General features: G+C 35.2%; 1 protein-coding gene across 2 annotated transcripts in view; it reads right to left on the bottom strand.

Moving 5' to 3' along the window:
* LOC101047868 (sperm-associated antigen 16 protein) overlaps positions 1 to 27,767 on the bottom strand; it is an 832,481-nt gene that overhangs the window by 36,458 nt on the left and 768,256 nt on the right. The window contains exon 7 of one of the 2 annotated variants that reach the window (XM_074399065.1): positions 14,821 to 27,448. The exons of the other annotated variant lie outside the window; for it this stretch is intronic. Within the exon in view, the coding sequence (XP_074255166.1) occupies positions 27,390 to 27,448 (59 nt within the window). The 3' untranslated portion in view covers positions 14,821 to 27,389. Of the gene's footprint in view, positions 1 to 14,820; positions 27,449 to 27,767 lie in introns of those variants that run through there. 2 annotated transcript variants of the gene reach the window in all.

A 27,767-nucleotide genomic window follows, 5' to 3' on the forward strand; every position in this document is an offset into this window, starting at 1 on the left:
TATGTTTGAGGGGTCATTATTCTGCTTGCCACACCTGCTTATCATAGCTGTGTGGCTACATTACCCAGAGAGATCTCTGTGGTCTGCTACCAATAAACACTAGCTAATATCAAGTATGGTTGACCCTTCAGTACTCAGGGGTTAGGGGTGCTGACCCCACACAGTTGAAAATCCACTTAATTTTGACTCCCCCAAAATTAGTGTTACTAACTACTAATACCCTACTGTTGGTTGGAAGCCTTATCAATAATGTAAACAGTCAATTAGAACATATTTTGTATGTTATATGTACTAAATACTGTGGTCGTACAATAAGGTAAGCTAGAGAAAAGAAATGTTATTAAGAAAATAAGACAGAGAAAATACCTTTACAGTACTGTACTATATTTATCAATACCACAAATTCACATTGTCTGTTTACAAGGTGAGTCATCGGTCTGAAATGGCAGGCAACCACAGCGGCAGGCCTCAATCTACGGTACCTATCAAGCAATTCAACTTTTTCTCTTAACGTTAAGACTTTTCTCTGCTTTTTGGGAGCACTTTTGGCATCACTAGCGACACTTCATATGGGTCCCATGGTGTTATTAAAGGTTTACAGTATTGCACAAAGCACAATGAAAAATACACTAGAACCGGGAGAGATCACTTTTTACTGGGATCTACAACTTACTATAGAGATGAACTGCTCACAGGGAGATGATTAGTGTCACATGATGTTTTAAGAGGAAATTCACAACACTTGAGCTCACCACAATAGCAACAGGAAGTGGCTGTGAAATTATTACAGTAGTACAGTACATTCTAGAGTTAACTTTATGTAGTTATTATTTAAAACTATATATTTGTTTACATTTCTCTCCATTGGGAATGGCACCACGTATGGTCTATAAGTGCTTGTGTGTGTATGTTTTGCTAAATTTTATCTTTTTATGGTAAGTTTGCATGAGTGCACCCAGGCAGTTCAAACCTGTGTTGGTTCAGGATCAGCTGTATTATAAACATTTGTCATTCGATCATGCGATTTACTCAACATTTTTAGAACACCCAGTGCTAGGCATTGTACTAAGCTTCTCAGTTACAAAGATGAATGAGACCTTTTCGATTTTCAAAAAGGTCAAACAGACAAGTCTTTGAGAGATCTTGTCAGAGAATGTTCAGTGCTATAAAGCCATGTGAACACAGAGAACCTTCACTCTAAATGCTTGGTTAGGCTGAATATAATAAAGTCTTTTTAATCAGAGACATTAAACATAGAGTCACTACCACACAGGATTATTATCAAGAAAATGCAGTGCTAAACCAAACAATTTACATTTTGGTCCTATTATTTTGAACCGGTTTTTAGATTGCCATAGGTTTGGTTTTTTTTAGGTCAAGCAGGCAGAGTTTGAGAAAATGCTTAAGAAATCTGAGAAGTATAAAACATGGTCTAGATTTTGCACAACATATTTAAAAGCTAACTTACTTCATAAACCATTTATTCAACCAATGTTTACTAAGTTAACATTGTGCTGCATCCCAGAGGTGATTCAAAGGTGATTTAGATTTCACGGCCTCTTGTATTCTAATTACAGGTACACAAATAAGTTAAATATACTTAATTCACCTTATAATATTTAATTCTGCCATGAATTATTCCACTATCAGCTATTTTGTTTTTCAGCAATTTATCACATATTTTCCTTTTATTATTTTTATTCCTTCTTCTTTGTTATCTAAAAACTTTAAAAACACCTAAGATCATAAAAAAGCAAAAATCACCTATATGCGACTGCTTTAAAAATTGCAGATTTTGCAGAATCTAAAGCATATAGATCTTAAGATCACTGTTATTTTATGTGCCACGAAGAAAGAAAAAAAAACCCTTCCAATTAAACTAACACAATATCCATTGTAAAAACAATTTCCAATTGTAGAAATGTTAACTAGTGAAATAGATACAACACAGTGAAATCTTCCCTTTCCATTTCTCTTATTCCAAAGGTTATCACTGTGCTTAGTTCATTACCAACTGTAGCTACGTTTAAACACACACACACACACACACACACACACACACACACACACACACACACAGTGGGTATGATGCTGTATAGTTCACAACTCCCATGGCTAGGATTCTATATACCTAAAATCTATAGATACAGCGTTAGACAACAAAGCATACCTGATTTCCCCTTTCTTTTCTTCACTAAGTACCACAACTTTACCGTATACATTCACATTTCATGAACAGTGTTGTTGCACCGTGCTTTTTTCTTGTATGCATCGTTAAGTGTGTGTGTTTGTGTGCATCTGTGTGTTGCAGGTGGCCATGTACAAGCGGCTAGCAGGTACTCTCATACTGGTTGAGAACTATTCGCTGTAGGATATGACATGCTATGAAAAGCTATCCTAGTCTCAGATAATAAAGAGAGAATATGAAGGCCAAGGTAATGAAAAAATAAAAGAGGAAAATTTTGGCCGCACTTTGTAAACTGGTTTTTGGCAACTCTAATTAAGTTTCCAGAATATTGAAACTGCCCATTTTAGAGACATTTCAACTTCCACATTTTCCAACAATTTCACATATTTTCTTGGAAACCCAAGCCCTTTTATGTACACTAGAAAACCATTTAAATTAAAGTTCTGTTTCAAAATTGGTTGAGGCCTGGAAAGGTCAGCGAGTGGGAGCTAAAGGAAGTGAGCTAAAGCTGGTGTCCTTCCCTGATCTTTAACACTTGGCTGCTTGAAAATTAGTTCTGTGGCTGATTACAGGTGAGATATCCTGTTCTGACACGTGTTCAAGACCCAAATTCAAACTTCTTCTGACAAACTAATACCATGCTTATCTTGAGGGTATTTTAAATATCTGAAAACACGGTGATCTTTCTACAAAATACTAAGGACTTAGATGAATAGTTGAGGATACTGAATCATGAAGACCACATCTCCATGTGCCAGAGACTTCAAGCACAAAAAAATAGATAAATAAAAGACACAGTGTCCTCTCCAGGAAGGAGTACTTGCTAAGAACTATCTAATGAGCTAAATGATTTTGTGATGTTTTAGTTAATCGAATGAGGTATGCATCTACTTTGATGCAACTTTGTTGCAGAAATCAAACGTTCTATTTCATATAATGATTAGCTGAGTAAATTAGTCTAGTGCAGCTCTGTTTGGGATCCCTGATTATTCAACACACTTGCTTTTGGGGCTGCAGGTGCAGGCTGCATCTCCAGCATTTTGCATATTTTTGAGAAATTTAGAGTTGTTGCTGTTCTGCTTCACTCCATTTTATTTGATAAAAGAGTTTATGATACCAAATATGTTAGGAAAACAAGTTTGTAGGGCAGAGGTATCAGCTAGTAAAGGATGTAAATGTGAACAGGCATACTTTTAATTTTTCACGAAATATCCAGAGGTTAGTGTTCTTAAGCTGGTAGCTCCTAAAATTCCATGTCCTACATAGGGTATCATCAGATATATTTTATTGTAAGAATTAATTTTAACCTCTGCCAAATAGATTTTGGACAAATTTGCTAACTTGGGAATTTGATCTGAAGAAAATCATTCTGGATATTTTTAGAGCCATTTCTAGATTCCCTTCCTGGTATATTGCTGCCAAGCAGACACTTTTGGAAGTTCATTTAACATAATTAGCATAAAGGCAGTGTTTACAAGTTGCCCATAAGATGAAATCCAAACTCTTTAGCATATAATTCAAGGTAGGTTCTTTGCCAAGCTGGCCTCAACTTACCTTGTTAACCCCATTGCCAGCCACTGCTGCTCACTGACTTTCTATGTTCGGTTTTAGCCTTCAATCCTACTATATTCTAATTCTTCTTGCTTTGGCTTTCACTAGACTGACAAGCTCAGGGCTAAAAACCATGTCTGTTTTACTTGCCTCCATATCCCTGGAACATAGTAGAGTTTTGTGCACATAGTGTGTGCCCAAAGATTGCTGCTAAATGATCTTTAGTTGAAGGAATCATTCACATTCTTTCAAGTACAACCATGATTTATGATACTGTTGCTATGAGAGAGTAAAATCTGAAAACCTTCTATTTCCATTCATCACTGGATGGAGATAAAAAAAAAAGTATGCAGCAAAAAAGTAAATTGCTCACCTTCTCCACCTCTGCCTCTTATTAAAGTAGGCTCCTCCTTTCCCAGTTTGCACTCCCATCAGCAAAATCATCTTTCTCATTGAAAGACCTACCACAGCTTTTGAATTAGGAAGTAGGAACCATTGTTCTGATAGATTGGGGTCTTTGCTCTAAGATTTGTCTCTCCATAGTCCTATTCATGGATAATTAATAAATTGAACATTCCCTGCCATGGACAGCCTATTTAACAATTTAATGCATTTCTGTTTTTCAAGTTAATAAATAATTTATTACCTTTGATCCCACACGGAAATATCCTACCTTTGGTATTATTTTGCAAGAGTAATCTGCATTACAAGGTTTAACCATACAACATGTGGCTCTTATAATCAGTTTCATTGCCTTTTAGTTATGTCTCATGTAATCAATAGCATCATGAAAGGAAAAATGTAATTCTGTATTTTTGCTTTGGCATATAGCACTTCCCTATTATCTTTGTATCTATTGGTTGTTAGAAAGTGATATTTTATTAAAGGTATTATAAAATTGCTCAAACAAATTCCTCAGTATTTTAGTTTATTCTGAAAGCAATTTTTTCTGAAGCAATTATTTCTCTGTATTAAGAAAGTACCAGTCTGGAGGCATATTTATCTTCACGAGGATTTCATAAATATGAAAAACATACAATTTTACTACATTCTTTGGTATACGCTCTGATTTTCTCAGAGACTTGGAGCGACCTAAAATATTCATCATGATTTTCCTTCCCTTGTGAATACTGCTTTGTCATTGCAGAGCATCAGGAAATGCAGGTAGCACCATTTGCTGGTACATATATTTGAATATTTCCATTTCAATAAAAGTTTTACTTCTAATCTTAAAAACAGCAGGTCGGGTGACAGAATGTCATGACATTTATTTGGAGGGTAGGTGGACAATGATAGCAGAAGAAGAGATGGGATTTTCTACTACATGCTGGCAAAATGTATACATGAATCCCATTTCCTTACTCCTTTTATCAAGAAGTCATCATATTGTAAAAGGCTGTATGTAGTCAAATGACATATTCTTTTGCACTAAATCGTAAACTTCTTGGGACTAAGTCTCTGAAATCCATGTAATCCTCTCTGGGCATGTGGATAAATAACATAGAGAAAAGGCTTATGTGCTGACCTTGGCACCTACCTTTGTATTCTCAACAAAAAATTGGAGTCTTAAAATTTGGCTTAAAATAATTCCCAGAGGTATATTTCAAATAATGTTAAACAGGAAGATTACTTGTTTTATTATTTTTTGCTTCAAGATTTCATTGTATCCTTGACTATATACAGTTGTATTTTTCTTGTTTTAGGGAAGAAAGTCTGATCTTGTTTAAACTTGCAGATTAAATGATAGAGCCTAGTTTCTTACACTGGTATAATGCTTCAAGGAAAGTTGAAATCACTATTTGTCCCATTTGGCCATGGAAAGGAAATAGAACACACTACAATGTGTGTTTATACAATTATACAATGTGTGTTTATACAATTATACAATGTGTGTTTATACAAAAGGCTGTTTATACAATTTCCATAATAGAGACGAAACATAAAACAGCATGAAATTTAGGTCCCTAATCAGCTTTATATACAATTCTTGAACATCAGACCTCCTGTGTAAAGAATCACTAATATCTGATTGTTGTATGAATCTGTTAGCTGGCATACCAATTTTAGGTAAAATAGGAGAGACCCAATAGGAAAGACCAATGAGACTGAGTATCCCCAGAGAAGACAAGAGAAGGTCTAGTAATGAACTATATATAAAATATATATGATTCATAATTTATTATATGTAGGCCAGGCTCGGTGGCTCATGTCTGTAATCCCAGCACTTTGGGAGGCCAAGGCAGGCAGACCACTTGAGGCCAGGAGTTGGAGACCAGCCTGGACAACATGGTGAAATCCCATCTCTCCTAAAAAATACAAAAATTAGCCAGGCATGGTGGCAGGTGCCTGTAATTCCAGCTACTCGGGAGGTTGAGGCAGGAGAATTGCTTGAACCTGGGAGGCGGAAGTTGCAGTGAGCCAAGATAGCACCATTGCACTCCAGCCTGGGCAGTAGAGTGACCCTCAATCTCAACAAATTATCTATAACTATATATTTATAATTTTATAATCTATTTTGTTTCATATTGTTTTATATTTTATAATTCATATTGTTGTCTTATATGAATTTATCTTCCTGAAACCAAGCAAATATTAAAGAGCAACATACACTTCTTAAAGGCTGTCATTCCACAGGAACAACACATATTTCCTGTCGAGTATATATATTAAAGCAATCTCATTGAAGAATATCCTTAAGAGTTAGTCTACATGCTGGAGGCCTTCAAACAGACCTGATGAATTACCCCAGTAATAAACCACCTTAGTCTCTGAAACTGACAATGCCTCCATTAAAGTGAAAGCCTCTCCAGAACTCTAACATTCAGCTACAAATAGGCCTGAGAGTATCAAGAAGTTTGCGGATAGTGTAGAGACGTCTGAAGTATGACTTCCCTTGTCCATTCCTTCAACAGAATCATATTATTATAGTTTGCTCTAACATATGCCTATGAGAAATGCAATGGGTTAGATTTTTCAATAAAATGGCATCCTTCAACAAAGACAAACATATCTTATGACCGAAAGCTTGTACTCTTTGACTAACATCTCTCCATTTCCTCCACCCCAGCCCCTGCTAGCTATCATTCCACTCTGTTTCTATGAATGCAGCTTTTTAACATTACATATATGTTAGTTAGATCATACTAGAGTTAACCATACTGTATCATATACTTGAAATTTGCCAAGAGAACAGATCTTAAATGTTCTTATCCCCCACTCCCTCTCCCCCTCCTCTTCCCTCTCTCTCTCCCTCTTTCTCTCTCTCTCTCTCAGTGAGGTATTACATATGTTAACTAACTTGATTATGATAATAATTTAACAATATATATCTCAAATCATCACATTGTACACCATAAATTTATGTAATTTGTCTATTATAACTCTATAAAGATAAAGAAAAAAAAGATCAATACATGTTACAGTGAGCCCTGCTGTAATCAAAACGAGAGGCATGCTGGAGACTGGAGTACAGACAGGGATGGGAGTGAACAGATAGCAATAGGTTTAACATTTTGTTGTGACTTCTTTTCCTAAAAACAACTCCACTGGAACATGGGTAGAATTCCATTTTATTTACATAATGTCAGTTTAATGTGGAGGGATTTTTGGTGGAATAGCAGAAGAGCACCTGGTAAAGATGGGTAAAAAAAGTTACTCAGGAAACTAGGAGGAAAAGAAACCTGGAAGGCAAGCATTGTAGACACCACAGGAAGATGGTTAAAAAGCAGGTTCTGGGCAATCATGTGGGAAACTGCAGAGAGAAGAACCAAATGAAGAATCAGGGTTTGCCAATTACCAGATCATTTTGACCTTTTAAAAAAAGAGTTTTCAACATTCAATACTGAGGTGAGAGTAGAAATGTATATTTTCATTTTTATTTTTTTAAAGAATGAAGTGACTTAGTTGAGTGGGGACATGATCCAGAGATGACAGATTACTAATGTCAGACAAGAAATCATTGATAGAATATAATCTTGGCAGAGGCAAAATATGATAAAATCAATATTAGTAATAGAGAGAGTGGCTGTGATGAAGTTACTTCTTCCCTGAGATAGCAGGGGCAAATATCTAGATAAGTGTGGGAAAAAAATTGAGGGAGTTCATAACCTCATGATTTAGAGTCTTTTAACTAGACAAAAGTAAGAAAGAGGACATGCCATTTGTTGAGAAACAAGAACCAGGTGTGGGGGCATATGTCTTAGGAAAATATTGAAAAAAAGTTATTGTAGAGAATGAGAAAAAGAGTTTGCCAAGGAAGAATATTGAGATACAATTAAAAAGTGAGTAGGTCATAGATCCTCTCTAAGTGGAGAAGGAGGTAGAAGCAAGCAGAATCATTATTCATCAAGTGTCTTCCCTGAGCCAGGGTATTTATGTCATGTAGCTTTCATAAAACATACTATAATATGAAAAGAAAACTTATCTTCATTTTACAGATAAGAAAACTGAAGCTCTCAGCATTACATAACTAGTAGTGAGTTGCAGATGATTCTGTTAGACCAAACTTCTTCTTCTTCTTTCTCTTCATATACAGTCTTAGATTGATACAAGGTGAGAGGTTGCCAGGAGGTGTGCCCATAATCCCATGATAAAGGAACATGGCATATTCAATGTATAAATGATATAATGCACAAATATTAATTTGATATAGTCATTAAATTCCAAAATCCCCTGAGTTGTCCATTTATAATCCATAAATGAGAATATGTATATACAATAGGACTGAAGGGCCAGGTAACAGCACATGAAATAATTAAACTATAGGGTTCTGTTGTGGAAGGTGAGAAGCAAATCCAAAAGGATATAAGTATTGAGGAATTCTGGTGATTTCTGATTAAGGGTAGATGAAGGAAAGTAGAGGTGATGAAGAATTGGAAAACTAAGATGTTGTTTTCCAATTAAGAAATGGGAATTTCAGAATTTAGATTCTTAGAGGTATAAGGGTTTCAGCTAATTACAAAGGTTCATGGTGTGATTATGTGAATTGGTTTCTAAGGTGACTTGAATTTCTGTCATTGGAGTAGAAGGAATCAAAGACTATGAATTAGATTTTAATCTTTTAAATTCATTAAGTATAATAGTAACAGTGGAGAGAGGGTAACTATGGACTAGGTACTGTTTTCCAAAAATAGGGAAGGATGGCCCGGAGGTAGTTGAGTGAGGTGAGATTAAGTTGATAAAGGTAGAAATTTTGCTTCAAAGCAGAGCAGACTACTTCATGCTAACCTGAGATAAGTAGTGTCAGGTGGGATGAAGTATAACAAAAATAATGTAGATTTCTCCTTATGCTAAGACAAGAAAAATGAACAGTCTCTACTTGTGAAAATGAGCTATCATAGGAGAACACCAAGTGATAATTAAGCAGAGATAGGAAGAAAATATTCAGACTTTTCTTGACCACAAACTAGAAAACCAAGGAGATATTACAGTAGAAAAGTCTGATAAGAAAGGAAAGGAAAAGATAGAGTTGGAAGCAGAATGAAATGTGGGTTGAAGGTGTGAATAGAGAAGAATATGGGATATCTAAACAGATGTGACAGTTTAGGAAAGAAACCTATAACTACTATGATGAAGAAAAAAGTGATTTCAAAAATATGCTAACGACAAGGGATTGATAGAGAGCATTTTAATGGTTTGCTTATGTAACCAAAGGAGATGCTCTGTATGCTTCATAGAAAGTTGAAACTATGTCATGAAAAACTCAGTATTAAGCAGATCCTTGCCTTTAAAAGGGGAACATTTTTTTTTCTAACCACCATGTCCACAAAAAAGCTCTCAAAGCTTTTTATCATGTATTTATATTATTCTGACCTTCAAGATATAGGTGAGAGAATAGGGGGGGAAATGTTCATATATTGTGAGAATGATATTTATTGTGGGAATAGATGGAAATTGATAGAATTAAAACATTTAGAATGACAATCCGGTAACAGAACTTTCTTTTTTTTTTTTGATGTGAAGTTTAGCTTTTGTTACATAGGCTGGAGTGTAGTAGCATGATCTCGGCTCACTACAACTTCTGCCTCCCAGGTTCAAGCGATTCTCCTGCCTCAGCCTCCAGAGTAGCTGAGACTACAGGCATGTGCCACCATGCCAGGCTAATTTTTGTATTTTTAGTGAGATGAGATTTCATGGTGTTAGCCAGGATAGTCTCCATCTCCTGACCTTGTGATCCACCCGCCTCGGCCTCCGAAAGTGCTGGGATTACAGGTGTGAGCCACCGTGCCTGGCTCAGAATTTTCTTTTAGAAAAAAAAAATGGAAAAGAAAAATTGTGTTGAAATGGCATGATTAGAATCAGAAGACAATGTGTCACATTGGAGAAGTGGTAGGGGAAAAAGGTCATGAGAGAGTTTGGAGTATACTCATATGAAACAGCAAAATCATTTTGTCTACAGAATTTTTAAGAAGCATGTTGGGAGTAAAGGCATTATTTGATGTAGTCTATCTGTGTTCCCTGAAGAATCTTCTTTGAAGTCAGAGAGATTTCATCTTTTCCCTGTGGAATTGCTACTTTCAATTATGCATCATTGAAGCCTTTTCTGCTGTTAGGTGTTTACTGTAAATGAATCATTAGTTCTAAAATGTCATTAATCCATTAGGCTAATTAGGGTCAGTTAAGTTTGATGTAAAATGTCTTTAATGTTATGGAACCATTCTTCTCTCTCATACTAAAATAGGTGATTTCAAACATGCATGAAAGATAATGTAAGTATGTTTTACAGAAAATAAGTCAGTAGAAGTGCAGCTAACTGAATCGTTTGCTTTGTTATAATAGATGTGAAGTTTACTGGTCACATGAATTGTTTAAGCAGGTTCCAACCTTTCCATTCTTGAGATTCTAGCCATTTTTTTAAAGTTTGCTTTGTTTTAAATAATTTTTCATGACTCTTAACCTTTTCTGTACCAAAAAGCATTAAGATGTCACAGATTAAATTCCATGATATGGCATTTTAAGGTAACGAGAATTTTCTCTCTGCCAGCTTTCCAATCCCATCCTCAGCTAACTCCCCACAGGAGCCCTCCTTTCTAGGCTGACCGAAGCGGCACAGTTGGAGAGAGGGTAAGAGCAATAGTGGATAGAGTTCTCTCCTTCCTTACCACCTCTATGTAGTTGAGCCGGAGAGTTTAAGGCTTTGATCTGAAAATAGTCTTTATAACAGATTTTGGGATGTAACAGGCCAGGCAGGTTTACTTGGGGGCAACATTCATGCTAACAAATGTGTTTGTTTTTCCAACTATTTCAGGTTGTGTAGCTACTACATGTAGTACAAGTTAAAGCAGATGGCAGGAGCTGAAGCAGTGGGCATTTAATTCCATTACTTACCTCTTTGTGTATTCACCTTTTCACCTCTGTGTTTCAATTGTTTTCCAATGATTAGAAGTTCATTCAGGCAGCAATCAAACCACGTTTGGTTGATTTTATGGTAACTCAAACATTTTAAATGCATAAATGATATAATGCACAAATCTTAATTTGATACATATTTGTTACATTCCAGAATCCCCTGAGTTGCCTATTGGAATTCTTGTTTATAGATTATAAGTGGATAGAATCCATAAATTATAATGCATATAGATGTACATGTTTTTAAACTATCATTTTACACTGTGTTCAGTAATTGTTCTCTAAGAAATTTAAAAATATTTCCAGTCTGAGTAATGCTTTACAAAAGTAGGTCATACTAAAACTATCCTCAGTAGTGGAAAAGTCTACTGGTAGAAGCTATATACTTGCTATGTAACCATAGTCCCAGTTTCAGTAATGCACAGGAAGCACAGGGTAAAAGTCCTTTAAAAATACCCAGCAAACAGAGTTGTTCTGATGAGCAGCCTAGGTGTGCATTTATAGAATTCCTTTTTATTTTTAGTGGTAAGGATAAATTTATTGGTGCTTTATCAAGGCTACTTAGAATTTGATAATACAATACGTGAGACTGTCACTTGTAGAAAAAAACGGACCTTGAAGAGAGTGAAGTACTAGTTTTATATGACAGACTAATAAAGATGTCATCTCTCCCTACAATCCTGTTTTTGAATGTCATTTTTCACAGCAGGGAAAATTAATGTATTTCAAAAGATATAAAGTGTAGGAAACAAGCATCAGTCATCTTTATATTATAATGGAAATACTGCGAAAAATCAAAATTTTAATCAATTTGGGGAAACAAAGACTTTTTTCCATTTATTTGGTTCTTAACACTATCCTCATATTCTATAAAAATAATCCTGAAGCATGAATTTTCTTCTATTTAAAATTCATAGGGTTACATTTCTTACATCTTGTAATTATGTTGTTCATTTCACTGGTAGTAGTACTTTATGCTTTAACTGGTAGATCACATTTGGATGGCATCTTCCAGTCAGTCAAAATGGCAGTCATTTATTGAAGGCTGCTGTTAGCAGAAAGAATTTGGTCTTGAATATCTGACCAAGTGACAGTTCTTCAAGTCACTTAATAGTGAAAGGAAAGCAATCCTGCTACGAAGTTGAAGTAGGTGCTGATATTCAAGTTCAAATTCATATTTGCTCTTTAAACTCACTATATCCAAAATTGAACTCATAATCTTCTCCCACAAACTCATGCTTCCTCTTGTATTTCCTATCTCTTGTTAAAAGCAGGAGCATGCCTTCTGTCACTCAGGCTTGAAATCTCAGTTATCGTCTCTCTTCCTTATCCTCTAGCACACGTTCCTTAGTCCTTTGGTAGGTGTGTTTACAATGCCTCTCCTTACCAGTCTCTGTTTTTCTTTCTCATTTACACATTTCTTCCCTTCTGGACCATCACAATATTCTTCCAATAGCTTTTGCAGGCTTCGTACCATTTCACATAACATACTGACATCTGAATAACTTCCTAAAGCTACAAATTTGAGAAAGCTACTCCTCTCTGCTCACAAACCATATATAGTTCACCTCTGCCCAAAGGGAAAAAAAATGAATACATTTATCTGTCATTCAAGAACTCCCCCCCCCCTTATTTGCCATGAATTCTTCCTCTAAAATGTCCCTGTACTTCAGCTGAGTTAGCCTTTTGGGCACTCTTAGAGAATGCACTTTACTTTCAGTTTAATCAGAATGCCATTCTCATCATGCCAAAATAGAAACCACTTTAAAAACAGCACTGTTTAAATGTTGTCTCCTCAGTGAAGCTTTTAGTAACTTCACATCCATCCCAATATCCAACCATGTGCTGATTCACCTAAACATTGCAAAGATGGTGAGGATACCAAAAATAAATAGCACTCTGATGATTGTCCTTAAGAATGTCAATATCGAATGGGAAAAATATAAAGGCAAACAGTAACATAAATATAACATAAAAGGTACAAACTCTCACCTATAATAGAGTTATTAACAAAGTACTGTGAGAACACAGAGGAGTAAGTAGCTCTTTGTTGAGGAGTCAGGGAACACTTTAAGGAGAAAGGGGTATTTGAGCTATCTGTACAACAAATGAAGGACATTTCACATGGAGCAAACATCAGAAAGTGGTGATTAGTTCATTCAACTAATATTTATTGAGAATCTGGTATCTGTCCGACATTGCTAGTCACTGGGGATACTGAGTAGAACAGAAGGAAAGGAGCAGGAGGAATTACGAGTCAAGTTGTAACAGAATGAAAAGACTCTTTAGAAATGAGAAGGTGTGGAGGTGGTAAAGTCCACTAAATCTTTTGGGTTTCTTGATTAGAAGGAATGGTGAACCCATTAGTCAAATTAGAGAATACCAATGAAAGAATAAGTTTGGGTCATAAAACGGAGCCACTTAGGTCAAATTCTAACAAAATGGAGTTGGGAGATGTCATGAGAAAGAAGCCCCCATGCTTAAATGCTTCTCAAAGGCACATAAACTGTCTCTTCATCCACATAAACTGTCAAGGAAACTTACAGTAAGAATTTCCTCAAGATTGTAGAATTCCAGGAAAGTTGCTGGCACAAGGATGCTCTCCTAGAAATTAGCTAACACCAACTTCTGTAGCAAACCCCTGTTATCTTTGGTCTTTGTAAACTTTAGTTTCAAAACAGCTTATGTGAACTTTTGTCTTTAAAAGATGCCCTCTCTCTTCAGCCCCCCTGCATATGCCCATGACCTGCCACTGCTTGTGTACCCTGAATTAAAATTCTCTGCTATTCCAAAATACATTCATTTATTCAGGAAAGCTTGTCTCTCTGAGTTTCTTTTTAGGTTGACAAGGTCATTTTTTAACCTGCATTTTAATTGCATGTAAGATATCCATGTGGTAAATGGAACTGTGGGTCTATAGGACTCATCAACATTAAAATAATATTTAAAAGTATGGAAACTGATTTAGAAATAAAATATGTACTTTGAGACTAGAGGAGATATCTCAGACACTCAAGAAAATATTGCTTAAAGAAATAAGGAGTGGTCAACAGGTTTCAATACTGCAGAAATACACAATTTTGGATTTAGCCATTGAGAAGCCCTCTTATTTTTAAGAGCACAACTTTAAAAGGATGATAGCAGGCACAGATTACAGCGGTTTGAATCGTGAATGGGAATTGCAGAAGTACAGGCAGTACATCGAGATTTCTAGTTCAAGAAGCGTTAGAAATCTAAGTGAAATACAGGTTTAGAAGAATTATTTCTGATGGGGAAGAAAATTTGGGAAAAGTGGTAAGATGAAGAAAACATAATAATGAAAAGGTAGAGATTAAAGTAATGAGAGAGAGGGAAAAAATGATGAACCTGACCCTGCAGTGTGAAGGAAAAAAATGGTGTTAAGAGTCTCATATTAAAGAATAGTCCAGGAGAACTGAAGGAAGACAAATACGAATCAGTGGACCTTCAGTGATGAAAATGAGAAAAATTGGTATCAGGATGATGTTTGTCTCGTAAAATGATTTGGGAAGGATTCCCTCTTTTTGGATTGTCTGGAATAGTTTCAGAAGGAATGGTATCAGCTCCTCTTTGTATGTCTGGTAGAACTCGGCTGTGAACCCATCTGGACCTGGGCTTTTTTTGGGTGGTAGGCTCTTTATTGCTGCCTTGACTTCAGACCATGTTATTGGTCTATTCACGGTTTCGGCTTCTTCCGGGTTTAGGCTTGGGAGGATGCAGGTGTCCAGGAATTTATCCATTTCTTCCAGGTTTACTAGTTTATGTGCATAGAGTTGTTTGTAATAATCTCTGATGATGGTTTGGATTTCTGTGGAATCTGTGGTGATATCCCTTTATCATTTTTTATTGCATCAATTTGGTTATCCTGATACCAAAACCCGGCAGAGACTCAACAAGAAAAGAAAATTTCAGGCCAATATCCATGATGAACATAGATGCAAAAATCTTCAATAAAATACTGGCAAGCAGATTTCAACAGCATATCAAAAAGCTCATCCACCATGATCAAGTAGGATTCATCCCAGGGATGCAAGGCTGGTTCAACATACGCAAGTCCATAAACGTAATTCACCACATAAAATGTTTGCCTCACTTTGTTTAAATGTTCAGGTAGTTAGCTCCCCTTTTATATTATTTAAAAATTTTAAAATTGCCTATTACAGGATGTTTCCCCAGAGCAAAGAGAAAAATTTTACAGTTGTAATGTAGCAATTCTAACTAACCATAATTTCTTATTCCATGCCTTTAATTATTGTCTCTTCATTTTAAGACTTTTAATACAATGTCATTTTAAAGATGCCCTCCAAAATAAATAAATATGCATAATTATTATAACAATAAAAAAAAGAAAATGAGAAAAATTGGGGCACTTAAGTGGCTCTAAATTTGTGAGTGAATGGTTCCTACCTTGTCTTATTATGGCATTTTTGTATTTCTTTTTAAGCATTCATCACATTCTGCCCTGAATTAGAGCATTTGTACTTTAACTTTCGTATAAAATTATAAGATGCTTAATATCAAGTACCATGTTGAGTGTTCTTGTGTTTCCCTAATGAACTTGGGACTGGTGAATTGCAATTTTGAGAGAAATTGATAAAAGGTATTTTTGCAGCTATCTCATTAAAGAGTAATTGTTAAAGTTCTGTTTGTTATGTAATGCTTTATTAACTAGCCACAGTGAGGCTGGAGAGGGTGTGAGATTGTCAGGATTCCCTGCATTAAGAAAAAAAAAAAAGAATTTTGAAAAATGAAATGTCAAGTTAATCCACCGATTTAGAACAAGTAGCTAGACAAAGTTATGTTGATATATTTTCATTATCTTCCTGTATTTTCCCTCTGTGGTAGAAAGCATTATTGTTCTAAATTCAAAGTATCACGTATGACCTCTTCCTTAAACATAGAATTCAGGCGTGGCTGTAAGATTGCTTTAGCTCCTCAATGTGATAGAAATAGACAACCACATTTTGATGTACTCAGGAATGGCTGTGTGACTGACTTTGACCAATTAAGTGCGGAAGTGACATATTTTATCAATTTCCTCCTTCTCTTTGTAATGAAATGAATAACATTCCAGAATGGTAGCTACTTCCTCAATCTGTGCCCAGTACCGAAGATGACATGAAACAGAATCTAAGCCCCTGCAATGAACATTTATGTGACTGAGAAATAAAACTTTGTTCCTGTAGGTTACTGAAATTTGGGGAATCCCCAGAAGAAAAGTGGTTATCCGAGATATCTTCAGTTCTAAAGATTGCCTAATAAACATTCAGCTTAGCTGTAGATAAGATATAAGCAAATCGAACAATTTAAAGAATAACGTAAGGTGATTATCTCTAAGTGAAACAGAATATAATTTGAGGTGAATTTTTGAATGCTGTGCAACATTGGAAACAGGTGGAGTAAATAAAGGCTTCACGGAAGAAAGATTCTACTTGGAGTTGGGTTTTAAAAGATATGAACAGGAGCTAAAAAGAAAACGGGGATGTTGTCTATGATAAGTAGAATTTTACTTCCAGAATCTTCAGAGACTTCTAAATTTTACACTTAAAAAGCAACACAAAATTTGTAAGTCCAACCAGCTCCACTAAAATAAACTTTAAAATTGGTTATATGCTTAAACAAAATAACCTGGATGAAGTGTTTGAGTTTCTCTTCCTAGAGATAGCTGCCGGGAGAACTAAGGTTAGATGAAGAAGTGATCTCACAGTTGGACTAGCAATTCACATTTAATGTGACTCTATAATAATAGATAAGCCTGGAAACAAAGGCCAAAACATAATAAATGAATGTGTGTATATGTAGATTGTAGCCTAAGAATTTTCACTTACTCGATAATTATATTTCTAAATAATGGTTAGAGTCCCAACCACTTGCACATAAGAAGGTTGAAGGAAATCAAGAAAGCACACATCAGAGTGATTTCACTGATCAATATTAAATTATTGGCCATTTCTAACTAGCATTGGGAGTCAGAAAATGATTCCCCAATATATACCACTTTGGATTTCAAGCTAAGAGAACGTCCTGAATAGCAAATGCACTGAAGGGCTTTCTCTGAAGTTTCCCTGTGTACTTAAAAGCTGGATCCCCCCCAGAATATATTCATTTGTGAATCCCTTCTCCAGATATCTTGTTAATCAGAGGTAATTCATGCATATTGTGCAAGAAGGAAGACTCGACACTACACTCAGAGTCCAGATGAGCCTTGTCCCAGGCTGTTGGAGATGTTTGGGGTCCATTTATTTCCCCCCAAAATTATTTTTTCTTCCTCTAAAATTGCCCACATTCCCCACTTCTTTCTTCCCTAGGAAGTGGGTGGTTAAGCTTCAACCATCTGGCCCTTATTTGAGTCTCATATAATGTGGGGCTCCCCTGTGCTTGCAGATAATAAATTTGTATGCCTTGTCTCCAGTTAATTTGTCTATTGTCAGTTTATTTCAGCAGATTGAATTATAGAACCTTCAGAGGGAAAGTTTAAACTTCCCTGCAATAGTACAGAGCAAAAGATAATTTTAAATTGTAACAGCACTATTATACTGAAGTGATTTCATCTATTTTAAAAAGTTTTGGCCCTAATGAACTAATTTAAGTATATAACTGCATAGAGATAAACTTTTAGGATAAACTTTTAGTGATACACTTTTCTGACCCCCAAGATAGGATAAATGGATTTGCATCTATCTCAGAATAAATGACAATCACAGTCTTCCTTAACAATATGATAAACTACAGAATTTTGTTTCTGTGAAAATTGGGAGCATTCAAAATTTATTTTAAATTATGTTAGAATTTGTTTACAAAAATGAAGTTGATGGAAAGTTAGGCTTTTCAATTTGTTCTTTTTGGTTAAAGTGACGTTTCAACACCCCAGACTGAGTGTAGCTATTTAAAAGTTAAAGAAACTTGCTTAAATAGCTAAAATATTTGTTTTTCTTGCTGAAATAATATTTCAGTATATGTTAAATCTAGAAAATATCTAACCATGTTGATTATTAAAATTCATAATTGATCAGTTATTCAGCTGGGAGAGTTACTAAAGGGAAACTCCTGATGCTTCAGAAATTAGAATTCATCTCATTGTACAATAATTATTCTTTACATCCTGTCCAGAAAATTACACAATTCTGGTGACTTGTAGCTGACAGAAGGTGGTAGGGAAAATTGCTGACCAAGTTCTGTTCTACAAGTTTACTTGAGAGGATAACTTCCACCTTGTTTTAGAGTTAGAGCACCAGAGAGTAATCTACATGTTGACAGTGCTCATTAGCAAGCCAATTGTAGACTAAATCTTCTCTCTCAGAGGGACTTTAACCAAGTCAAAGCTCATTAGCAAAAGGTCCTTGGTGGCCAAACAAGTTTCCTGCATACCAAGCCTTCTTTATTTAAATCTGGTTTTAATAATTTCTCTCAAAATTTTTTTTCAATTACAGCAAATTGATGCTACATTTTCCTTAATACATTTAATTAATTCTTTACTGATATATAGGGCACTGAGATACATTCTGTTGCTCTCATCACTTATTTCTCTTGAAAAGTCTCTTAGATTTAACTTACACTTTATGTTCCTTTGATATTTACTCCATTAAAAATGTAAATAGAACCCTAGAGTGACAAATTTGAAAGTTAATAGTTCATCTGCAATTGATGTAGAAATACAGGATAGGCATGGCCATGAGAATTAAATGTTCTTTGAAAAGCCAAAGCATTAAACTTTTTTCAGTTTGAAAAAATATCCTCTCTGGTCCTCTAAAGTTATATTAACTCTTTAGCAACACCAAAAATGCTGTTTTGTTGTTTTGTCACATAAAAATACTGCCTCCTCAAATGCCCAACGTGATTTTAGGAGAGTAGACTATTTTATAGAAAGAAAAGGTATAGGATCTGCAGTCAGACCGACCTGAGTTTAAACCCCCCATTTATCATTATTACCATACAAACTTAGAAAATTAACTTCTCTAAGATTATTTTCTCGCCTATATAATGGGGATAGAAATAGCACTTAACCCACAGGTTGTTGTGAAGATCATATAATTTGATGCATGTCAAATATTTAGGGCAGTGCCTGACAATATATATTAGCTCTTATTACTATTACTATTGTTGTTGTTATTATAATTAGCTATAAAATAGAAATAATAATTTATACACAGTACATAGCAGGGTCTTATATTACACCTTCAATAACTGATCCTTATAACTCTGTGAAGCTGTGAAATAGTCATTTTTTAGAAGAAGAAAGGTAGCAAATTAATGTCAATGAATTCCTTATTAGGAAGTTATAGGTTCTGAATGCAGTAGGCAAAAATTATTTTTAATATCAAATAACAATGTATATGACAAGGGGGAAACTGAGAATATCAAAATAGGATCAAATGATCAGCCTGACAAGTTAGAAGTACAGCTTTCCTCCTGGTCTCCCTTTCTAACTGTGTGCCCCTGCCAACTCCAACTTCCATTATTATTTGAGTGTTTGGAGACTCTCCAGGATCAAAGAAAGCCACTATAGTGCAGAAGACTGCAACAAGCAGAGCTCCAATATCTGAAACCATGGCTAGTGAAGCTTCTGCCCACAGGAGTGGTATGAGAAGCAGAGAGAAGAGTAATTAGGTCTCTGTTTTCGGAGGTAGATTCCATAGGTTCTGCTTCTGACAATATGATAAACCCAATGTCCAGAGAACCCCTTTCAGTAAAAAACATATAACAATAATGTATATATTATGTAAGAAATATTTTTAAATTCACTGATTGGCTTGCATTGGCAGAGTGGGCTATAGGTTGGGGGGGAACCAATAAGCAAAAACTCTAAAAGATAGGGTATTACTAAAGCTGGCATTTGCCCAGAGAATCTGTCTGCTCATTTCTGGTGACCTAGAAAGCTTTGTATTAATGAATCAAGTGATCTGGGGAAAGAATACCAAGCTTGGGTAGAAGCAAGGGTCAGATCTGAGATGTTCATTTAAAGCCAAATGGTGACACCAAGAGCAACACATAATACGCTATATGCATATGCCTCCAGGGAATGCTTTTTACATAGACCACAATGTGAATAGTACCCCTGAAGCTGTATGTTGCAGCTCTGGGAGACACCAACCCTGAGTAAATTGGAGGAAAACTTGCACCTTAGAAAGATACATCAAGAATGTGTGCATGTTCCAGCATGGTTCTGGGTAGACAAAAATCAGTTTTTTTTTTTTTTTTTTTTTTAATCCAGGAAAATTGTTAATCTTAAACTCTTGTTCCTAAGAGTTTAGATCCAGAATTTACATCAATTGTGTGACCTGAAAAGCTCTGACTCCAATAATTCAATGTTTTACTTGAGTACAAACATCCCTAGATACCTGCCAGAAATATGAATAGATCTTCCCTAGAGGAATCTCTTTAAATCCAGTTTTCAAAGAATTCCTATGAAACAGAGGTCACAATAAATGCAATTACAAAATAAATCAAGAAACAAGCCATGAAGAATTATAAAACAATAATGGACTACAAATTAGAACCACAGACTATAGATAATAGCATTTACGATGCTAAAATGAAAAATAAAGGACAATATCAGAAAATAGTGAAGGAACAAGAGACTATATGTCTAGGCACATTTTAAAAAGAACCAAATAAAATTTCCACAAGTGGAAAAAGAGAGGAATTGAAATGAGAGACTCAGTAGATTGGTGGGGAGGGTAGGTAGAGCAGATTAGACACAGCTGAAGGGAGACTTAATAAAATAGAAGATAAATGAAAAGAAATTGAACAAGATGTAGCCCAGAGAGACAAAGAGATAGAAATATTAAAAAAAGATGACAAAAAAGAATAGTATGAAGTGGTATAAGATATTTCTCATTGGCATTTCAGTAGGAGATCATAAGATATATAGAGAAAATACTCCAATAGAAAATGACATAATAATCCAGACTAGATAAAAAACACCGATCTTAGGCCACACTTGGCAGCTCAGGCCTGTAATCCCAGCACTTTGGGAGGCTGAGGGGGGCAGATCATTGGGTCAGGAGTTTGAGACTAGCCTGATCAACATAGTGAAACGCCGTCTCCACTAAAAATACAAAAAGTAGCCTGGCATGGTGGCATGCTTGTAATCCCAGCTACTCAAGAAGCTGATGCAGGATAATCATTTGAACCTGGGAGGCAAAGGTTGCAGCGAGCTGAGATCACGCCACTTCTCTCCAACCTGGGCAACAGAGAAAAACTCCAATCCCCCCTCAAAAAAAAAAAAAGCACTAATCTTAAAAACAATAATAAATGCAAAGAAATTCACACTGGGCACATCATAGTGAAACTGCAGACAATCCAAGATACAAAAGAGATCATAACGTAGCCAAAGAAAAGACAGGGAGCCTTCAAGGGGTGACTATTAGATTAAAAGTGATATTTCCATAATAACAGTAGGAACCAGAAGACAAATGAACGTTTTCAATTTTCTGAAAGAAAACTGTTCCCTACAAATCCATACTAATAAGACTTTCAAGACAATAGGCAAAATGACAGTACTAGAGACAAACACTGACAGTACTTGTGATGAATGGACTACCAGTAACATTTGCCCAGAATAAAAATGACCACAAAGGAAAGGTATGAGATAGAAGAAGAAAACTTGAGCCAACCACACAGCACTCATCTAGGTAATACAAAATCATTATTAAAATTTTAACATAATTTTTAGTTTTAACAGATACGATATAACTAGAATATCACCTTATAAAAGTTTAGCCAAGAGAGAGGATGGTGGCATGAGTTAAATTGTTTATAGGTTCTTGCATTGTTATGAAGAGTTAACATGGATTACCTTTATGGTAAATGCTCATGTTGAAATTTCTAGAGTAACTGCTAGAAGAAGCAAAATAGAGAATATAACTGTTGATTTAAAAAGAGAGAAATATGGTTGGGGTGGGGCTCTCAGTATATCAAAAATAAGAATAACAGAAAACCTTAAAATGCTTTAGAAAACATTAATTTTTTTTGCAAGTACTGTACACATAGTTGTTTTGTTATTTGATGGACACCAAATGTCCATCCACTACAGAGAAGAGGACAGAAAGAAGATTGATAAATTATGGGCAGCCTAGATATTTCTCCACTGTCTTCTACATTATGTAGACTGGGAACACTTGCATGCAGTCCTATGTAGGAAAATGTTTTTCTCATTTTTTCCTTATAATTTCTGGCATTGATCAAAAGGACAAGGAATGTGTTTATTTAACATGTTTACTTCAGGAGTAAAATGTATATGTTTTTTTTCAATTTTTTAGTTTAATTTTTGTGGATATTTAGTAGGGGTGTGTGTGTGTGTGTGTGTGTGTATGGATATGGGGTATATGAAATGTTTTGATATAGGCATGCAATGTGTAATAACTACATCACGTAAAATGGGATATCTATCTGCTCAAGCATTTATCCTTTTTGTATATCTTTAATAGGAACATGAATGGGAAGAGACTGATATCAGTGAAGACAATTGGTTTCTACAGCCTATATAGAAATATATTTTCAGATGTATATTTCTCAATAATACAATTCAAACACTGCAAAACGTATGCTGCCATGCTTAGACCACAAGCATGATAGAAGCAGGTTGGAAATTAGTGGATTTGATATGTTTTATGTGATGATAATTGCAATTACAGGTTACACTGACCATATAAATAACATGGTGATTTTCATGTGATCAAAGGAGAATTGGGATTCAGGAGTTTAAATATTTCGGAATCTAAAGGAGGTATCCCATCTTTATGCAATGGCATCTTTCACTCCTGGGTGATTCAACACTACATATTAGCATTTGATCCTTGACTGACTGAGTGTTTTGTTACCTGTGAAATACAGGGCTTAATTTGTAAAGGGATATGTGATCTGTTAACCTCCGTCTTGAAGTAAAGAAAGAATTTACTGAGACCTTCATCAAGATTGCTACATCTCTTGCAGATTGATTCTGGGTACCAGAACATTCTATAATTTAAACCAATCTAAACTAAATTGTAGGTTTGAAAAATGTGACTTCTTTTTTTTAGCCTTGATTATCCTTTGAGCTTAGTAAATTTATTACACTGATCTCTCTATGCACAGTATTATCACAGAATTTAGAAAATGAAATCACTGTTGATTTTTTTCCTCAGTAATTTTAAATATATTTAGTAAATTTAAGAAATGTTGAATTAATCAGCTTGATTTTTAGCCTTTTGATAGTTACTTCCCTCTTTCTTGCTTGCATTTTTCCACAGGGGTGTGTGTGTGTGTGTGTGTGTGTGTGTGTGTGTGTGTGTGTGTATTTTATGCAATAAAGAAAAATTTAATAGTTAGAACAAATAAATATTTAAATAATGCCCCATTTGTAACAAGGTGATATAAAAGTATTAAAGGAACCAGAGAAGATGCAAGTAGAAAGGGCAGTAAGTTACACATTCAATGTATTAAAGTATTTGTAAGGGGGAAAAATAGAAATGGAGGGACCTAACACACCCATTTATGTCTAGAACCCACAGCAGAGAGCTATTAATATGTGTGATAGTACGGTAACTGTGTGTATATTTAAAGGCTCTCTGTAAATATTAGGAGAAAATAATTGAAAGCAAGTTCAATGAAAAAATAAAATGTATGTTAAATGATTAGCTTGCAGGCAGCATAAAAACTGAGGGAGTGTAAAGAGTTTATACAGCCAGCAGTAAAAGAGCAAAAATATAAATTGAAAAGAATGGGCAAAACACATGGATTTACCGGGATTTTTTAAATGCATGCTTTAAATGTCAAACAGCCTTAAAAAGTAAAAACTTAGGGAGATGCTACAATGCTGTAATCAATATCCAGGAAAGAGAAGAGAAGAAAAAACAAATGTTAGGAGATACTAAGTCACACACACACCCCCCCCCCCCCCCCCCACACACACACACAGAAAAAGTCAAGAAAAAAAAGCATTAATTCTCTTGTGTGACAAATGTTACAGATCTGAGGCTGAGTATCATGACAGAATTTAAAAGTCTGAAAAAGGCAGTTTCCTTAAGGAAAATGCTACAAAAGCATTTGGGAATTTTCAGGTGTACCACTTAATAAAGAGAACTAAAATGTGATTTATCCTTCAAATATGAAATAATAAAACACTTTCTCTCTAATGTGTGAAACCAGCAAAATCAAAACTTTGAAAATGATGGTAACTGTAAGGACCTGATTAGAATATCTGAGATACTTGTTTGTTAACTGAAAAGTACTAACTCATTGCTGTACTCTGGTGTCTCCTGATTCACATGTTGAAATTATAATGCCCAATGTGATGGTATTAAGAGGTAGGACATTCGGGAGGTGATAGAATCATGAGGGTGGAGTCTTCATGAATGGTATTGGAAACCTTACAAAATAGGTGTGAGGCAGCTTGTTTGCCCCTTCTGAATGGGAGAACCATCTATGAATCAGGAAATGTGCTCTAACCAGCACCAAATCTGCTGGCATTTTTATCTTGGACTTATCAGCCTCCAGACTGTAAGAAATAAGTTTCTATTGTTCATAAACTACACAGTATATAGTATTTTGTTATAGTGGACCAAATGGACTGAGAGATTCATGTTCCATGAAAAAGTGTATTTTTTTCTGTTTCATATAGAATACATATTCACTGCAGAAATAAAAAAACTAAAAACTAAAAAAAATTGATACAATTTTCTCATGTATCACTGTCAATATTTCAGTATTTTACACATACACATACACACACACACACACATAATCCTGTCTGTGTATAAATATACCATCAAGGCATGTAATTGATACCTAAATTTAATATATGGATATGACAGAAGTGATCCTACAGTGCTACAGAATACACACAAACATACACACACACAAATACACATATGCAGATGCTAACCTTATTTTTTCTTTTTTTTAGTAATTTCAAATTTGCTTTCTGAATTCATATTTTTTCAGCCCTTACATAAAATACTAAACAAACCGCATAGCTTTTCTAGTCATTGAAGGATTACAATAAAATCTATTCTAGTCTATTGATCATTTATCCTTGTTCCCAAGTAGTAGTAAAAATCTCCACTCTGATTCAATTAATGCTTATCTGCTTGTCCAGTTTAGCCTGAAACAGGCTGGAAGCTTGAAGTCGGGTGGAATGTCTGATCAAATTCTATTTTCTTTTCTTATTTCAAGTTGCCTTTAGGTGATGTTTTGGGGCAACTTTAGGTTGAGCTTAGAGGAAGGCATCTTTCTTTTCATGGATTCATTTTGGAAATTTTTTAGAGATCTCCTGTTTAGAGATCTTCTATTACACATCCATTGACCTGTTATTTTCTTTACTCCTGCTAGTTGTAAACATCTTTCTCTTCAGCTTCTAGGCTTCTAGAAGCTTGTTATTTTGATGGGATCACATGGTCTCCATGAGATTCTCTTAGGCAGAATCCCTTTTAAGATGAATCTGAGCCTTTCAAGGAGACAACATGTAGACCTAGGGAAATATGCACCATTGCCTCACTGCATGGGAGAGGAGCTCACTCCCAACTCAGGCTTCTTTTTTTTTTTTTCTGCCAACTCCCATATAGCCTCTTAGTATCAGCTGTCTTTCTATAGGAGTCAGATAATAATTCCTGTGTCTCTTATACAACAAAATATATATTTTCTACTCAAGAACACAGAGAAGAGAGGCAGGAGACATGTCCCTGTGGGACAATATCAACATGTCTATTATAGTTGCAATTGGAGTCCCAGAAGAGAGGAAAAGGAGAATGAAGCAAAAGTACTTGAAGAAATAATGTTTGACAGTTTTCCAAATTTGTTGGAAGATGTCAATTTCAGAGTTAACAAACCAGTAAAACCAAAATAAGATAAATAAAAAGAAAACCTTGCATATGGTCAAAATGCTGATATTCAGTTATTGAGAAAAGTCCTCTAAGCAGCCAGGAAAAAAAGGACCAATTATGAACAGAAGAATAGCAGTTCACATAAAGTTTTGAGAGGAACACAAAAGAGAGGAAAATTAGACTTGCTAAGAAATGAATAAGCAAACCAAGGAGAAGGAAAATATATCTACAACATATAAATCTGAAAAAGGAATGGTTCTGAGACTATATAAAGCACCCTTGTAACTTAAAAAAGTCAGTAAAATATTTGTGCAAACACTTCATAAAGATAGATATACAAATGGCCCAACAAGCACATGAAAAATAACTTACCATCATTAATCAAAATAAATGCAAATTTAAATCACAATAAGATGCCATCCACATTCATTAGAATAACTAGAACAAAGAAGGTTGACAACACTACATTTTGATGCAAAGGGGAATAACTGGAACTCTTGTACATTGATGATGAGAATATAAAACAATACGAAAAATGTGGAGATAGTTCTGGTAGTTTCTTATAAAACTAAAATTTACACCTTATCCACCCAGCAATATCATTTCTATGCATTTATACCAATGAAATGAAGATATATGCTCACAGAAACTATTTTGAAAGAGTGTTCATAACAACTATTCAAAATGCCCAAAAGTTGGACATAGCACAGGTGTCCATCAACAGAAGAATGGATGAAAAGGCTATAATATATTCAAATAATAAACTCATCAATGACAAGAAGTAAACTTCAACAACATGGATTAATCTTCCAAACATTATGCTGAGTAAAAGAAGACTCACACAAAAGATTACATACTGTGTGATTGGATTTACATGATACTGTTTTAGGGAAAATGAATCTATAGTTTTTCTGCATACATAATCTTGTCTACTACAAATAGTAACAGTTTCACATTTTATTTGTTCTTTTTGTCAAAAAATGGTAAGGGAATTCAAGGATTCTGGGCATTTGGCCATTTGGTCTTGAATGTACACATGCAGGGAGTCTGTTCCACATAAGTGCCATGCAAAAGCAAAGAATCAAGAATAGCCATGATAATATTGATTAACAAATAACAACAAAGTGGGAGGACTTCAGATACCAGGATATCTTGAATTATGTTCATGTGTGAAAGAGACCATTTAGGTTCTGTTTCTAGGTTATCATTCCTCTTCATGTGACACCTCGTGAAACAGACAAGTTATCTGTCCTCCACACAACTCATATACAATGGTGGGAAAGCATAAGATAGCAACAATAGATACTGCTCAAAAAGGTAGGAAATAGATGGTGCACAGCAGTCATTGGTCTGTAGTGATCCTAGAATTTACCAAGCGTGTGTTGCCAGTTCTTTGCTTTAGGACCCAGAGCTGCTCCTCTGAGAATGATTCTCCATGAATCTTGGCTCTGTCCGCTGAGGTCTTGATGCTTTCCCTGGAGTCCTCATTTTTCCGTAGAAAGTAGTTTGTGTTCCCAGCTGAGTGGTTTTACGAGCTTACTCCCTGTACATAAAAGTTCAGAGTTCAAATGCTTCTTTTCATTTTGTACTATGTCTATCCCCTCTAGTCCAAGCTGATATGATTCCTTCAGGTTGCTTATATATCAATTTATGAGCTACTCCATTAGACAGAAAGTTCACTCACAAATCTTTTTGAGAGTAACCTCCCCACTCAAAACACCATTGTGATAATATCAGAACAATACTTTTAGGAGCACTATGGTCTAGCAGAATGTTTTAAATCACACACTTAGCAGCAGTGGCTCACGCCTGTAATCCCAGCACTCTGGGAGGCCAAGGAGGGCGGATAATAGGTCAAGAGA

The sequence above is a fragment of the Saimiri boliviensis genome, chromosome 5 (assembly GCF_048565385.1).
Source record: "Saimiri boliviensis isolate mSaiBol1 chromosome 5, mSaiBol1.pri, whole genome shotgun sequence".
In the NCBI taxonomy this organism is placed as follows: Eukaryota; Metazoa; Chordata; class Mammalia; order Primates; family Cebidae; genus Saimiri; species Saimiri boliviensis.